Source organism: Solea senegalensis, linkage group LG5 (genome assembly GCF_019176455.1).
Source record: "Solea senegalensis isolate Sse05_10M linkage group LG5, IFAPA_SoseM_1, whole genome shotgun sequence".
NCBI lineage: Eukaryota > Metazoa > Chordata > Actinopteri > Pleuronectiformes > Soleidae > Solea > Solea senegalensis.
The window spans coordinates 5,882,078-5,899,000 of NC_058025.1; the positions used below are offsets into that span (position 1 = coordinate 5,882,078).

General features: G+C 40.6%; 2 protein-coding genes across 2 annotated transcripts; one reads left to right on the forward strand and one right to left on the reverse strand.

The window, feature by feature from the left end:
* Window positions 1-306: 306 nt before the first annotated feature.
* arsk (arylsulfatase family, member K) lies at window positions 307-5,323 on the reverse strand. The gene is made up of 8 exons (XM_044025440.1): window positions 5,105-5,323; window positions 4,373-4,502; window positions 4,007-4,166; window positions 2,449-2,731; window positions 2,186-2,357; window positions 1,814-2,038; window positions 832-1,047; window positions 307-735 (listed from the first exon to the last, which is right to left on the reverse strand). The coding sequence occupies exons 1-8, from the start codon at window positions 5,216-5,218 to the stop codon at window positions 464-466; spliced, it is 1,572 nt and encodes a 523-aa protein (XP_043881375.1). The 5' UTR covers window positions 5,219-5,323; the 3' UTR covers window positions 307-463.
* A 3,236-nt stretch (window positions 5,324-8,559) lies between these two features.
* arrdc3a (arrestin domain containing 3a) lies at window positions 8,560-16,698 on the forward strand. The gene is made up of 7 exons (XM_044026330.1): window positions 8,560-9,109; window positions 11,783-11,864; window positions 11,989-12,136; window positions 12,225-12,584; window positions 13,184-13,340; window positions 13,443-13,585; window positions 13,701-16,698. The coding sequence occupies exons 1-7, from the start codon at window positions 8,830-8,832 to the stop codon at window positions 13,767-13,769; spliced, it is 1,239 nt and encodes a 412-aa protein (XP_043882265.1). The 5' UTR covers window positions 8,560-8,829; the 3' UTR covers window positions 13,770-16,698.
* Window positions 16,699-16,923: the final 225 nt, after the last annotated feature.

Genomic DNA, 16,923 nt, shown 5'->3' on the forward strand with positions numbered 1-16,923 from the left:
AAAAAATCGTTATTGCCCACCCTGACTGAATAATTGCTTTTTTCCAAAAAATGTGGACTTTATTTTCACTGCCCCCCTCCTGACTTGACTAGATATTAAAACAATTTCCCCTTGGGGATGAATAAAGTATTTCTATTCTATTCTATTCTATTCTATAGATGCTCTGTGGCCTCATGGTCATTTGGGTTTGAGCCCCCAGCTTTAACATCTAAAAAGCAGTTTAAATCTGCCTCCAGCACCCTGGGTGACCACCTGGGCTGCTGGGATGCTGTTAGCTTGCCCTTCCAACAGTATACATACAGTATATATAAAAAAAGATCCATTTTATTTTAAAACAAATAGGAAAGCATTCAACATACTTAAAACAAAGTGCAAATGAACAATTTTAGATCTTTGTCTGACAATAAAAGCATTTATCCCCATTTCTTATCTCTCATAAAATACCAAACCCATTTAACCCTCATCAAAAGCCATAAAGCCAACTGTCAATAGCTCTCTCATGTGATAACGCATCTTTCTGCCAGTCCACATGCCACCTGAGGTTGGCAATAACCTGGCTGTAATTTCTTCCCAGACTATCACGCCAGGCAGTAAATGCTCTTTTATTGTAGCGATGGACAGTCGCAGAGACTTGGGGATAGTCCACGATGCTGCGCAACAGATTGTCCAGATACTCCTTCACAGCTGGGTATTTGAGGACCACATTGTAAAGTTCTTCTTTGTCTAGTGAAAGATCTACAGAAGAGGAATAAGGAACAGAAAAATGAATCAAGTGATAAGAATTTGATGCTGGGTTTCTTTTTCGTTTTGGTTCAGACTCTGAATGCTCACCAAAAAGCTGGGGAGGGACAGTCAGGCCGTCTGAATAGGCGATGTATTTCCACTTGCCGCTTCTCAGCATGTACGTAGAAGCATTAACGTTACAACCATGATATTCGCTCAGGACCCAGTCTGGACGTTGCCTCTTGGGAAGAGCACCAGATTTGGACAGCAGAGGCAGGAGCGAGTGACCACTGAGATCAACGACTGACGAAATACCAGCGACGTCTGCAAAATAAAACAAATGTGTCATATTTGAAGCAATAAAAGCTAATAATAATAAAAGAGAAATCTCAACATGCATCTGTTGCTTTTAAAGCCAGGGGGGCAAATAATATAAGTCTAATAGAGCCATGATAGTGATTTTAATGTGTGGTTGTACGAGGTATTGACACATTATAATCAGCCTGAGACCAAACACTGATCAACAATAACATCTGTTGATAAAATATGTGCCTACTTAATTCTAAGACATCTTAAGAATATGTTTGCAGCTTTATCTCGCTGGTAAATAGCCATTTTCTTGTGGGAACTAAAGTTTGGAAACAGCTCTCTCTCTCCCTGTACCAAAGCCCATAGAGAAAATCAGCGATTTTACACCACAGCATTTCGGCGTTTGTAATACACTACTGCCTCCATCAGTAAATACCCAAAGTGTGATTTTATGACGGTGGTGTTTGAAATCCTTTGTTTGGATTTACCTGAGTGACATAAACTTGCCAGAAAAGGCAGCAGTAGTAGCTCCTGTGTTCCCACAGACTAAAAACAGCAGTTTTCTCTATTGACTTTGGTGTGGGAGAGTGGATCGTTTGCAAACTTCCTGCCAAAAAAGGTTGGCTTGATGTTTTGACATAAATTAAAGTATAAGTAGATTTTATAAGGTGAGTGTCCAGGTCCCAGACTGGTTCATGGAAAGGGCTGCACCAAAACCCTTAAGTATCCCTTTAATTCTGGTCTTTAATAGACATTTTAATCTTTTTGTCAGCTTTCGTACCCAGAACAGTGGGATAGAGATCAACCAGAGACACGAGCTGGTCGACCCGTCGACCGGACATCAGCCCAGGTCCCATGACCAGCAAGGGAACATGGGAACTGCCCTCAAACATCGACATCTTGTAGAACTGCCGGTGCTCCATGGCCAACTCTCCGTGGTCCGACGTAAAGATCACGACAGTGTTGTTAAGCAGCCCCGTTTCTCTCAGGGATGAAATCACCTGACCTGGTCAGACAGAGGACAGCGAGAGAGTGTGGGAGACGCTGAGCATTGTACTTAAGTAAAGTGAACTTTGTTCCATTACAACACCATAAATAACAGCCAATGGATTTCAAAGATATAACGTGGTATGGAGCCACTCCTTCCTCTTACCCAGCATGGCATCAGCCTCCGCACACATGGCGTAGTAAAAAGCCCGAATGCTTCGGACTTCGTCCTCAGTGAAAGCCCCGCTGCAGTTTTTGGTGAAGGTGGAGTAGTAATCGACAGGGTGCATGGCAACCATGGGCAGCCATTTTGGAACAGTGATCAGATCAGGGGAGACCTGTGTGTGTGCAAAAATAGTGATATTATAATATTGATTTTTCAATGACTTGTATAAGTCTGTGATTCTGTCACAACAAAAAACCCTTTGCCTTTGAGAGCCAGTACGGTGAGGTGAGGAAGGTGGATCCTCCCGCCGTGGGTCCCAGGGATTCAGTTTTATACGGGTGAGGTAAATTTAGGCCGAGATAAAGAGCAAAAGGCTGGTGTGCGGATGCAGCTGTTTTGTGGATCCACTGCACAGCCTCCTCTGTGTTTTTCCAGTCTTTTCTCATGATCCTCACTGTGGACATGTTCCCGACGAGCTGCGTCAGCGGCCGTCCCTCCTGACGCAGGAGGAAACCAACGTCTCGTGTCCAGGCCTCAACTCGATTACTGCAGCGGTTACACAAACACACAATAGTACCCACGGAAAATGCAGGCGGCAGCAGCAGCAGCAGCATCAACATGAAGAGGAAGTAGGAACAAACATACAAGGACGGGCATCAAAGAGATGATTCACAGTGTTCTGGGAGAAATAGTTGCCAACATAAGCATTTGTTGGTGGTTAGTTTGAGTTTCTATCTTGAGGACGTCGATTTCCGACTCCGTGATCTCTCTCGGCATCTTTTAAAAATATACTTGGCTTTAATAATTGTATGCCTTTGAATTGTGCAAATAAAAACAATTAAAAAACAAAACCTTCACTCATTTTAGATGGCATGAGTTGAGAATATGCAACTTGACACCAGTAGCTGTTGCTACATCCGACACACTGTACCTTTAAAAATCAAGTAAGTTTAATACAAAATGCTTAACAAGAAGTAGAAAAACAAAATGTTGACCTTCATTTGGCATCAAAACCCATAATATGTTTAGTCTGTCTATTGAAAATAGGATAATCCAACATGTACACCCTCCAGATGTGATGTGAATACAAAGGGTTTATTCTGTTGTAGTAAATAATCAATAACAACAATCCATAGATGATTGTACAGTATAATTATTTTATATTCCTTTTCAGCCAAATAAAAATAATATGAAAACATCTTAAACACTGGACCTTTAAGCACTAGTAATTGTCAGTATTAATATTATTACTATTTACTAGATTTAGATCAATACTAGAGCAGTATCAGCAGTGAACTCTTTCAGTGATTTATTTATCTGTTGTAATTCTGATGCACTGCACTTTTAGTAAGTCACTCGCTTGAAGTTGACCTGTTGAACAGTTCCATTAATAAACAGACAGGCACCTGCCTTCGTTTACAGTTTTATGACAGTGGGAATCAGTGATGTCCCACAGCTACCATCAATAAAGTCGTCAAAGGAAAGGACGTTTGGCTCTGATGGCCTTGATGCCCCAGGATCAAAGCGACCAGACACAGACATTTATTGTAACATACAAAATTTTAGCACTTATCTGGTTTTTGCACGCACTTGGTCTTAATTTGATGATTTTAACTCAAACTGTAGATGAGTTTTGAGTCTGGTGCAGTGCATCTTTTTGGGAAAAAGCAACTGTTCAGTAGGGGTGGGGGCAATACAAGTAGTAAGAACAATATTTGTGATAACTCAAAAAACTAACTCATTACAACTTGATATTAAGTGGTGGGTCATGTTGGCGTTTGTGACGTTTGCTTATATTCGTCCCTGACAGCGTCTGCCTACCTGACAGAGTGACTCCCTGAGGTAAAGTCCAGTTTGCCCATCATCTTGGTCCGGTATCCGTTTGCCTGCAGTAAATCCATCCACGTGGATGCATTTGCATCGAGGCATTTGAAGTTGTTCCACGACTCAGTGAGGTGAACAAACTGACCACTCCACATTGCTGAAAACGAAGATTAAATAGTTATAAATAAATAAAAACCTGTTGAAATTGAAGTTGTTTTCTCTGAAGGTCTAGAACCAAACATTCATTCAATCACTTTCTACCAAAGTAATTTTCTGGTCACATACTGGTACCGCTAAGTATCCCTTTTATGTACTTTATACCTAAAGACTGAGTGTGCGTCGGTGGGTTAATGGGTCACTCACCTGCTCTTGAAGGGCAGCAGATGGGAGAGTTAGTGTAGGCATTGAGGAACGTGGAACCGAGCTGCCTCAGATAGTTTATAAACGGCAGCTGTACAACTTTGCTGCCAGGGTCAAAGGTCAGCCGTCCATCCTGAAGAAAGACGAAAACATAGCACATTCAATCAAACCTAGAAATGTATAAAATAAACAGTACACGTACAGTGATTAATCGTATATTATAGTGTTCTCTCAGCAGTCATAAATACATACTATCTATGGTTTAGAGCTGTACATATTTACTATATGGAATACTGACAAATATCTTTCAGCAGCAGAAAAGATTCACATTTAAAAAGGCACCGTGTGTCAAATTTGGCAACATGTGTTGGTGAAGTTGCATGTTGGATATCGCTCCCCTCACCACTTTATACCAGTGTCAGAAAGCCTATGCAGCCTTCAGTTAGCATGAAAACTCAAAATGTTTAGTTTTGTCCATTGTGGGCTACTGTATTAAACAAAAAAACAAAAACACGATGACCCGTCTCCTGACATAAATACAAAATACTCATTTTGGGATAATGAAAACCAAGAAATCCAACAATCAAGTGACTATCCACCTGTAAAGAGACATGAATAAGTGCCTCATGAAAGTAATTTCACTAACATTTTACACAATAAGAGAGCATGTTTTAAATGAATCAGTTAATCGTTGCAGCCGTGTCTGGACAGTAATAACTTGTGACTCATACTCACAAATGCATCACTCATCACCATCACAATGTTAGGTTTGGTTCCATTTTGGCAAAAACTTTGATGGAAAATTTGAAGCAGAGCAATAAAAGTCACAGTCAGTGGTGATGAATTCATGGCAGCGTTTCTCTTCCTTCACTTCAAATAACGTTATTGTTGTACTTTCAAAAAAAGTTCCTCTTTTGCCTCCTGATGCTGGTTCTGATAAACATCCGGGTTACACTTTCAAAATAAGAGTCTTACTTTCAAACTCAGTGCGGCAAATACAATAAAATATAAAAGAATCAATACAGATGGTGAAATATCTTTATATAGAACACCAAACCTGTAAATATAAGTACGTTGCGTTTTTACTCCCAACATTAGTAACCCTTACGATAGAAACCCTTTTAAATCAAGTCTTATTTAACATGTAATGACATAAATGAAGCCCTAGGGGGCAGCATTTATCTTAAATAAATGCAGTACAATTTAGTTGAGTCAGCAGTTCAGGCTTTTTATTGTGTGTATCACAACACAAAGATGTGTCTGTGTGCCAAACCTAATTATGCAAAAATTACTAAGATGGTGTAACAAAATGTAAATGTTTTTTGGTTCTATTCTCTTTGGTACAATTGTGTTTTCTGTACTCCTGTGTTCTTTTTCTGTCCACGGCCAAGTGGAAAGGGAACTTGGCTTGTAACCAGAGGGTTGACCAAAAAAGGGCTGGGGTTCCCCTAAGCAAGGTACCCAAACAGCATTACTCCTGGGCGCTGCTCAGTGGCTGCTAGCTGCTCCTAATTCCAGGAAGGTTTCGAGTAGAGGATGGGTTAAATGCAAAGAGGGAATTTCCCCCTGTGGGACTGATAAACGACTAATTTAATAAAGGACTAATCTAACCACTGCAACATGTGAATTTCCCCAGTGATCAATAAAGTCTAATCTGATCTAATCTTATATGAAGTGTATGAACCAGTGAATGCCTCGTAAAGTTATAATTATAAATGAATGATCAGCTTTTGAACCTAAACCTCTTTTGAACCTAAAAGATTTAACTACAGATTTGCAACTTGAGCCCGAAAACACATGTATTAATCAATTATAGTCATTTATTTTATTAAAAAAAAGAACAAGCATACATAATAACAAAATAAACAGTACAGAAACACACTATCATTAGAAAAGTGTGTCATGAAGATTAAATAAACTAAAATACAATTTAATTTAACTCACCAATGACATTAAATGGCTTCTTTTATTGTTTTTGAATGCCTATTCCCATAAGAAAAGTTCATATAAAAGTAATGACTTTGCTGTTCAACAGGTGATACATGCAACTCATCTGTGTGAGGAGCTCTTCATGACCAGCAGGTGGCGTTCAGGGTCTCTGAGCCTTGTTTTTCTGGAAAAACAGACATCGACACAATAAGAGCCCCAGCACCACCATCAACACCACCATCACCCCCTCAGCCACTGTGTGCATGGATCATTCTAATCTTAATCCAAAAACAATATATGTAACCTCGTACATAGGAAGCTTTTCTTAAAGCCTGCTCTCCCTCCTCGACCACCAGCTGTTATCATGAGCCCACATCATCAGCCTGTATCATTCTATACAGGCCGTTTGTGCTGCAGCCATAACAAGAAGCAGCTCTGTTGTTCCCTGCAGCTGCTGCTGTACACTGCACTGGGATGAGGAGTGAGCTTGGATGTATAGGAGACTAAATGTATGGATTATATCACACTTGAATGTATGACAAGGGGATTAAGGTTGTCTATAAAGATCTGCACAGTTACACAGTGTGGGGATGCAGTTTTCCCTACGACCCTAAAAATAATAATTTTGTCAGAGTAGCAAACCTGATTATTTATGACATCGTTGTCTTTCAGATATGGGTTTTGTTTATGGAACATAGGATTATTTTACAGCAATTAATATGTCAATCTGCAGATTCAATTTAAGACATAAGGGTGTCAGATTATGGAGAATATTCACTCACCTGCCTGAAAACTGTTCCACTAAAATAATCTAACATTTTATTTTAGATTGACTTATTTCTTATGCATTATCATTATTATTATTATTATTTTCTATATAGACACATGTGTAGACACATGCAAGTGCATACAGTATTTTTCACCTTCATATGATTGCAACTTATCATTATTACTATTTCTATAATTAGTGACTAACAAGTAAGTTTTGCAATGTAAGTCTAGGTACCTTATTTTCTTTATGAATGACTGAAGGGCTGCAACAACTATTTGATTGTTAATTGTCAACTATTTTGATAATAGGTTTGAGTCAATAACTAATACAAGCGTTCTGTTTTTTTGGCTTCTTAAATGTGAATATTTTCCAGTTACTTTGCTCCGTATAAGAAAGAAATCGTTAAAACTGAATCATTTCGGTTTGTGGACAAAACAACGACATTCAAGAACATCGTCATTTCCAGGTACACTATTAATGAAAATAGTTGCATTAGTTGCAGCCCGAATATGAAGACAAAACATCTAAAAAAATTATTAGAAAGTTAAATGCAAGAAATAAGAGAACACTTGTACTTTTCTGTAACTGTTCTGTGGAGGACAGAGGAAATGCAAACAGTGATATTGACTGAATTAACTGAAAATTAACTGTGCAGTGATTTGAAATTTAAGTTATATCTTGACAATCCATCATGATATTGTAAACCAAAACAAGAGTGGGGGTGATATTGCACACCATTTCAAAGTAAAAGTGTAAAAATGTAATAACCTAATGTATTTTGTATGATTATTATTATTGTTGTTGTATTATTTTTAAATTGTATTATTATAAGCATAGGGCCACAGGGCCTTGACTGGGAGGGCCGCAAGTTTGAGACCTCTTTATTATGGTACTTGATTAATCTGTTTGAGTTTGGTTTATTTTTTTCTGATTTTTCAACTTCTTAAATGTGACTATTTTCTCATTTCTTTGCTCCTTACAGCAACAAAAAATCATTGAAACCGATGAATGTTTGGTTTGTGGACAAAACAAGACATTCGAGGTCACATCACGTCCAGGTTTGCTAAACATAATTCTTCAAAGATTTTCAGACTATTATTAGAATAATCGTTAGTTGCAGCCTCCGGTTTTAGGACTTGCATATGTCATCTACATTGAAATGTATACATTTTTCACACCTGAAACAGCAATTTCTGGTTTTAAAAACACTCTGAAGCTACAGCAAAGCTGTTCTCTGACATTTTTATGTTGTATTGCAACTCTTGGAGCCAGGACTGAGTGCAGGTGAACATGTCTTTGTGCAGTGTTTCAGCTGTTTGGCCTAACTTGTCATTGTGGCTTTGTGCCACAACCACACACACATACACTCTTCTCTCTCGCTGCCTTGTTCCAGAAGCAGAAGGCGGAAGGAGGGGGCAGTGACAACCCTGCGCATGTGCACAAGGTTGTTTTTCACACAGCCTGTCCCCTTAAAGTGAGCAGAGCTGCTGGGGTTTTCCTTGTCTTGGACTGGAGACCATCATGCAGAGAGGCGCACGATAACAGCATCCACTGCTGTTATTCAGCAGCCTTCATCTCAATGAACTGCTCGCACAGAAGCCACTGATCGTGCCTACTGCTTTTTGCAGGGCAGAGATACAGATCAGTGTATCTTCTCCCTGCACCTTTTTTTTTTTAACAAGAAAAATTCTTATTTTTCACAGGCTCTCTCTTTTTTTTTAACTTCAAGGCAAACAAGCCTGTGTCTCTCTTTTCCACCATGGTGCTAGGAAAGGTGAAGAGCTTCACAGTGAGCTACGACTGTCACCATGACAGCAACGTCCCCGTCTTCTCCAGCGGGGACTGCGTCTCAGGAAGAGTGACCATCGAAGTCACGGGAGAAATTCGCGTCAAGTCTCTGAAAATCCACGCGAAGGGCTTCGCCAAAGTTCGCTGGACTGAGTCTAGGAACGCTGGCTCCAACACTGCCTACACGCAGAATTACACAGAAGAAGTGGAATATCTGAATCACAAAGACATCTTAATTGGACATGAGAGAGGTAAGAGTTTTTTTTTAAAAAATTAAGAAAAACTTCTTTATTTGATTTTTTTTGCTGAGCTGATGTGTAGAACGTGACCATGAGAGATGCTCTTTGTGCTGGCTGCGGTTCAGGTAAACGGGAGGATGCTGTTGTTTTTCACAATTTCACACGTAAAGCGTTGTTAATATTTGCCAAACTTTGAGGTTAACGTCTGTGTAGTTTATACTATTAGTTGTGTTAGTTTTTATGGACAGTGGCTGCATTTTCAGCTCCGTCGTCACTTGTTTGTGTCAAGGTGTCTGAATGAATGACAGGCAGCTCCGTGGGCATATCCGTGTTTTTCAAAGTGTTTTAAGTATGAAAACGAGCATTTACAACCGTTGTCGAGACCCGGGACGTTGGGGCGATAATTCACGCCGACGCCTCTGCCCTTTTGTCGGACGTTTTCGTCGCAGAACGCGTTGTTTTCTGCGTTTCTTTGTAGGTTTTTCTGAAGTTTCCACCCCATTGTTCAAAGCGGTTCAATCCTGTTCAGAAAACTGGACCTGGAAGGGGTGTGGCCAGCGCGCAGGCCCCTCCCTCGCCGTGCGCTCATTGGCTAAGGTGCTCATGTGTGGCCAATGACGTCATCCTCTATGCAGAAAAAATAATCTGCAACTTTTTAATTAAGAAAGCAGCTGCAAAATGAGAGGCTTTGCACGTTAATGCGGCTTGATTCGATGTAAATCGCTATTTTTAACAAATTGTATTTTCATTCAAATGTGCACATAATGTGCTCTGTTGGAAAATGCAACGGCAGCTTTGTGCATGGAACGTGTGTAGTCGACATGGAAGAGGCTTTATGCAACTGTAAAACTATATACGAACGAACACCAAAATAAAACAAAATATACACTTAATTATAAGAATATGGACCATTTTGCGGCTCTAGTGCAGTTTTTTGGAGAGTAGATAACATGAAAGTAATTTGAGATGGATAATGTCCATTGTATTGCATTGTTTATTGTGCTTTTAAATAATGGATTATTTACAGAGAAGGGGAACTAAATAGATATTGGCGAATTAGGATGATGTCTGTTATTAAAATGGTCCGGGTTTAGCTTAGTGGCGTTTTTTTATTGAACTAGTTTGTGGTGAGTTGTTGACAATTCTGTTTTAGCTCCAGTTGAACCGGTTTAAGTCGGCTGCTGTGCTGCTGCTTATTGTTGTTAATGACTGTGGGTTTGGCTCTAATTATCAGCAGCACTGAGGAACGTTGTCGTTAAGATGGCGATTTCAGTAGTGATACGTAGAATCGAACGTAGTGAGGAGCTGCGAGTGATGAAACGGTAGGAAAACGCTGCTGCTGCTGTTGTTGTTGGTCTGGCTGAGTCCAGTTATGCAGGCTGTAGTAGTAAGTGACTACTGCGGCGTCGCACAGTGAATGCGTAATGAGCGCAGAGCAGCTTCAGAGCAGCTGAGGGAAGCTGCTCGCACCGGTTTAGGCCGGTCTCCTCCTGCTGGAGTCTGCCGTTTGACTGACAGCTCCGCACTTGTTTACCACACTACTGCTGCTGCCGCTGGGGGAGGGAGGGAGTGCTGAGCTGGCAGAAAGAAAGAAAGAAGCACTCAAGACCTGTCGAACAAACTCTCCATTGCACTACTGTACAATAATGTATTAAAATAAAAAATAAAAAGATAGTATGACCAGCAGTCCAGGAAGAGAATCAGTCGAGGTCGACAATGCAGATTTTCTTTCTATGGCCAGTGGCGATGTTTACAACCGTCTGATAAAATATGACAGTTACAAAACAAGTAATTAACACGTACAATTAGGGCTGGGTAGTAATTCAAAAACAATAATTAGAGCTTTATAATTTTCATCCAACCATCAACTTTTTTGATAATCCATTATTCAGTTGTAGGGTTAAAAAAAAGGATTAAAACATGTTTGTAAGATGTTTCAGCTTCTTAAATGTGAATGTTCAGGGTTTTTTTTGCTCCATATAACAAAGAAAGCCAAGACATTTGACTACAAGACACTTGAGAACCTCTGATCAACATTTTCCCACATTTTATCGACCAAACAAATACAAATTGATCAATTATGACAATCAGATATGGAAAGAAAACATTTTATCTTGCCCAGCCCTACACACAACGCTTATTTAAGGTCAAAATGATCAGAAGTAGTGACATCTAATGGTGAGACCGGTAACTTGTTGTTTGTCGTCGTTTTGAGTTGGGAGCTTCTGCATCAACTGAAACTGAACGTTTTTGGGTGATCGTTGAGTACACGTTGAGTTCACACAGTTGCACCTTTTTATGATTGATTTATGTGCCTGTTAGGATTTTGGAGTTTCCCTGGCAGCACAATGAGTTTCATGCGATGTCATAGTCTTTGTTCTTACAACAACACAGCAACAGCTTCTTCCTCCACCCTCAGTTTCCATCTTTTCCTCTCACATAATCAAATTTTTTGGTGTGCTCTAATTATTGGTTTGCCTCTTTTTCTATCAATACATTAATTTCTTTTAAACGACAGACATACAATAGTTAAATCTATTTATTCTCTTTTTTCCTCCCCCCACCCTGTGTTGTTTTTTTTTTCTTTTCTTTTCTTTTTTGTATGACTTTTCAGATGTCTCCGTAGAGCATTTTACACAGGTATGGTATACATGTGTTTGGAATATTGTCCTCCTTGTCTTTCAGACGATGACAATTCTGAGGAAGGACTCACCACTATCCATTCAGGAAGACATGAGTATGCATTCAGCCTGGAGCTTCCACAGACGTAAGTGTCTCAATGTGACACTCACAGGTTAAATGCCATGACCATTATTGTTCAACCACAGTCTTTTGTGAGATTTTGGCACTGAACTGCTTCTTCCTTCTCCTCGTCCTCTTTTTTCCTGTAGACCTCTGGCTACCTCTTTCGAAGGGAAGCATGGCAGTGTACGCTACTGGGTGAAGGCAGAACTTCACAGACCATGGCTCCTGCCAATGAAGACCAAGAAGGAATTTACAGTCTTTGAGCACATTGACATCAACACTCCACTATTGCTGGTAAGCAAATTTAGATGAATCAATACATGATAAGAAAAGAGTGTCCTTTACTCGAATGGCAAATTTGACATGCTGTTTTCTTCTCCAGTCACCACAGGCCGGCACAAAGGACAAGACGCTTTGCTGTTGGTTCTGTACCTCAGGTCCTATTTCCCTAAGTGCCAAAATCGAGAGGAAGGGATACACCCCAGGAGAGTCGATCCAGATCTTTGCTGAGATTGAAAATTGCTCATCCCGCATTGTGGTGCCGAAGGCAGCCATCTACCAGACCCAGACCTTCTACGCCAAAGGGAAGATGAAGGAGGTCAAGCACCTGGTGGCAAACCTGCGAGGAGAGTCTTTGTCCTCGGGCAAAACGGAAACCTGGAGTGGCAAGATGCTCAAGATCCCACCAGTGTCGCCTTCCATCCTGGACTGCAGCATCATCAGAGTGGAGTATTCACTCATGGTGAGTACACCCCCACTGTTCAAGTGCTGTGTTCATGCTCTTTCTACCCGTTAGCTGCCCTTCTGTTTGGTTTGCCACCAGTGGCACAAAGTTTCCTTTATTATCAACATGACTCGGCATCATTATCAGTTCAGAATCAATAGTTCTTGGTAAGCCAGTGTCTCTTCTGCTAAAGGACGCTGGTAACTCAGTTAGCGCCAGTGTAATCAGGACCTTGGATTGCACCAGGTGTTATTACCACATGCTGCTAAGAGCATTAGCCCAGAATGTATGTGGTAACACCTTCCCTGAAGGTCCTTGTAACCTCTTTACCGTGTGAACAGACGGACACCAGACGAGGGCTCTGATAAGTGACTGACCACAAGACATTGACCCACATATTATTCTACTATACTACTTCACAACCTCTTAAAAAGGGTTAAACATTGTGCACTAACATTGAAGCAAATTTAGCAAACCTTTTTGTAGGGCTAGATTTCAACAACTACCACTTGTAGCTCAGTTCCAAGGGACAAGCAGCAAGGGTAAAATGTGATTGGTGCGTTCCTAATGACTTGCATGAGTGTAACCTATCTTGTTGTTTTCATGTCTGTGTTCAGGTATACGTGGACATACCTGGGGCAATTAATCTGTCCCTGAACCTGCCCCTGGTCATCGGAACCATCCCTCTCCATCCGTTTGGTTCTCGTACCTCCAGCGTCAGCAGCCAGTGCAGCATGAGCTGGCTGGGAATGGGTCTGCCTGAGAGACCAGAAGGTAGGTTAGGACTCATGGTCACGAATCGCATCACATTTCTATTTTAAAAGATAATTCCCAAGAATGCTGACGTGATGTCTTGCTCCTCCTCCTCCTCTGCAGCTCCTCCAAGCTATGCAGAAATCGTCACAGAAGAACAGAGACAGAGTGTTGCAGATGTTCCAGCAGCCCGTGAGGAGCTGGATGGACCTCTCTTCGCCTATATTCACGAGTTCCGCTTCCAGCCACCTCCCCTGTACTCTGAGGTAAACATCTCATACCACTGACCAAATACTTTTAAACATGTATCTTTCCATTACAGAACAAACGTATCAGTTATGGTTCTCCATATAACCCCTCCTGTTTCTTTTTCTACCCCAGATTGATCCGAATCCAGATCATGCCAGGCGTACAGAGGAGCGCAGGCTCGACGCTTGTCCATCACGCTGAAGGGAATCCCTGAAATTCCCCCTGACTGATTTTTGAGGAACTCACGGGAACCTTTTTTGCGAGGCTCAAGCTTTGTTTAGTCATCTCCAACAATGGCGTTCATGCTACGCTGTTGACACGCGGAGAAAAAAAAAAACAAAGTCTCCAACCAACCATCGAAATCATGGACAAATCACCACAGTTGAGTTGAGTTGGGTTGGACAGGATCTGTTGCTGCCCTCCCTCAGTGACAGAAACAGGAGATACACGTTTGGGGTATCACTTTCTTCCTGTGTTTGCCTGCTGAGGGCGGGGATGTGTACAGATGAACACATTCAGTCTATATGACAAAGAAGAAAAAAACAACAACACACCCACTAGTAGCCAAATCCCTGGTGATGGTATTGATGAAGAGTCTCCATGGCTCTCGGCCTGCCGTGTTTCTCGTTCACCCTTGATTCTCCTGCACTCATGGCACATAACAGACTTGGTTCTTCACGCAAAGGGCAAGACGAATCATGTCCAGGCCGAATCACCCACAGAAAAACGGGACAAAGTTCTAACCACCGCAGTCCGGATGAATGGGAGTTTTCAACGACGGCAGTCATACCCAGAGCAAAGACATGTCCTCCTGCCTCATTTGGGATTTTGTTTTGCACATTTTATTCTTTACTTGAGTTGTGTGGCACCGTTAAATGACGAGAATTTGAAAAAGAAAAAAGAAAAAAAAAATCACTAATAGTTTTGGTTTCAGCCTTGTAATGCGTCAGAATATTGAATAAGACTGCGGGCTTAACTTTTTAAGACTTTCTTCTGCATAACTTTGAGCGTCACTGAGAACGGGATTTCATTTTTTATTTTATTTTTTGGACGTAAAAGGTCAAGAACAATGCACTGAATTTGTTTTAAGCCGTGGAAGAGTTTTCTTTTTCTCCTTATGACATTTCCTCAGTGACTTACAACAACAACAACAACAAGACTGGACTTTTACAGCCACTGCAGCACACTGTTTTCATCTGGAAGCTCTTTTGAAATGTCTCCTCTTCAGCTTGGATCCAAGTGTGGCTTGCCTCCCCTGTTTTGTTTTGTTTTATTTTAGTTTAGTTGTTATTCTGTTGTTGTATTTAGCTCCAATCATAGAATAGCTTTTAGCTTTTTTTTGTGTTGTGGTTGCTCTGGGTTTGGACTAGGAGGGTTGCAGTCCTGCATTTGCCGCTTAAAACTGTAGCCGACAAGACAAGCGTTTGTGATCTTGCGTGTAAGAGAAGGCGATGCATTTGTGGAGCGACTCGCCTGCAGCTCCTCTACTCCTAATCTCAGGGCAAGCCGGGTTTGCATAACTGCCCAAAAAGCACTGTCTCAGGTGGTTTTTCTCATTTGCCAAACGGTTGGGGAAAAAAGAGAAAAAACAAACCATTAGGGTTTCTTTTAAGTTGCACTGTTTAAAAATAATGACGAGCTCTTTTCTTTTTTTAAAAAAAACTACCAAAACAAGAGAACAGACCTGTAGAGAAGCAAGGCAGCTTTCTGAGATGAATCACATTCCCTTTTGTCCTGCTGCACTTGCCCAGTTCAGTCAACCAACACTAAGATTTTTTTTACCAGACCAGTGAAACCAGAATGCTAGTTCTAAAAAAAGAGAGAGAGAAAAAGAAAAGAGACGAATGACACAGCTTCTGCATTCAAGAAGCAAACCCAGCACAAATGGAAAGCTGGGGGATGGTGCTAAACCTCTGTTCAGACTGGTCTGAACAAGTAGTAGTAGGTTGATATGAGTAATACATTGGTTTTCTAACTCATTCGACAAAACCGTCCGGCTGCAACAGAGGTTTGACAGAGTCGGGGGGAAAAAGAAAAGAAAAGCAGCACTTTTTTGATAAGAAAACAAGAAAAAAAAACATTCATTGGTGAAGGTCTGGAGAAAAACCAAGTGTAGGACATTAAATGCATTATTTAATCCTTTTTTTTTTAAAGTTTACATTTAAATGTAGGTGACACAAGTTTGTATGTGTTGTGTGTGTGTGTGCATGCTGTTATGGAGATCCAGCTGATGACTAAATACTCGGCTTCTGCCAGTAATCGACGAACTGCGGTTAGTAAAGTGATCTTATCTTCGTGGCCTTGACACAGAACAGACCTGATCATGTCTACGTTAAATCTTGTTCTCCCAGTTTTTTTTGCTTTTTTTTTGGTTATGTTTAACACTTTTAATGTTTTACACCTTTTTTTCCGTGTTTATTCAAAAAGGACAAAAAGGGAAGAGGTAAAAAAAAAAAATCTTTCGTGACATCCTGGACAGGTTTCTCAATCGTGTTCATTTTCTGATGCTGATGACGGTTGACAGTTGTCTCCATGTATTTCTGGGCATTAGTGTAAAGAAATGTAGACCCCCACCCCCCCTCAGGCCTGGGGTAGGCAGCTGTTGACCAGTGCTCCCCACTGAAAAACCATTTAGGTAACACGGGACAACAGACAAAATGCTTCTTTTATGGCAAACACACACACACACACACACACTCTGTCCTGTTTCTATTTGTTTGGATCGTATCTTAGGGAAACTAAACCAAGCTGCACGGTAATGAATAAGCTTCACATATTCAGGTTGGTCGATTCCATAGTCCATTCGCTTGGGCCTCAGAGTAGTCCAGTGTCAAAACTAAGCTAAAAACTCCTGATCTGTTTAAAGACGGGAGCTGAAATGTTCAGAGTTAAAACAACCCAGGAGATGGGATCTGAAACATTTTAGAGACAAAGTGCAATATTTACTCACTGAATTTTTCTTCATTCTCCATTTGTGTGTTTTTTTTTGTTTCATGTCTTCTCTTTTTTTTTTGTCCTTTAATTACGACAGTGTATAGGTATTCTATGAATATGCTATGTTCTGAATGATTTAACCTTTTGTCTAGTTCTTCCTTTTTTGATTTGAATAAACATTTTTGTTTGAAAATGACAAGGAACGGTGGGTGTTTGTACAACACGTGCACCACATAAGCATTTGACACACATGCACACAAAAAATATGTGTAGTGGCTTTCATACTGTAGTTGGTCAATCATTGAAAGACTGACATCAAAAACATCCCTTCAACTGAGATAAATACAAATGATTAGTCAATATCTATTGGTTTACCCTAAATACCTCTTATCTTCAGATTAGAAGCACACAGGTTGTCAAG

What these genes read in the sequence shown, in the direction of transcription:
- arsk (XM_044025440.1), bottom strand. Translation starts at nt 5,218, where the DNA reads ATGAATTCATCACCACTGACTGTGACTTTTATTGCTCTGCTTCAAATT. An exon ending in CTGCTGCCCTTCAAGAGCAG is followed by an intron (nt 4,167 to 4,372) that starts GTGAGTGACCCA and finishes CTTCGTTTTCAG; the next exon opens with CAATGTGGAGTGGTCAGTTT. An exon ending in CACCGTACTGGCTCTCAAAG is followed by an intron (nt 2,358 to 2,448) that starts GCAAAGGGTTTT and finishes GCACACACACAG; the next exon opens with GTCTCCCCTGATCTGATCAC.
- arrdc3a (XM_044026330.1), top strand. Translation starts at nt 8,830, where the DNA reads ATGGTGCTAGGAAAGGTGAAGAGCTTCACAGTGAGCTACGACTGTCAC. An exon ending in TCAACACTCCACTATTGCTG is followed by an intron (nt 12,137 to 12,224) that starts GTAAGCAAATTT and finishes TTTCTTCTCCAG; the next exon opens with TCACCACAGGCCGGCACAAA. An exon ending in GAGTGGAGTATTCACTCATG is followed by an intron (nt 12,585 to 13,183) that starts GTGAGTACACCC and finishes GTCTGTGTTCAG; the next exon opens with GTATACGTGGACATACCTGG.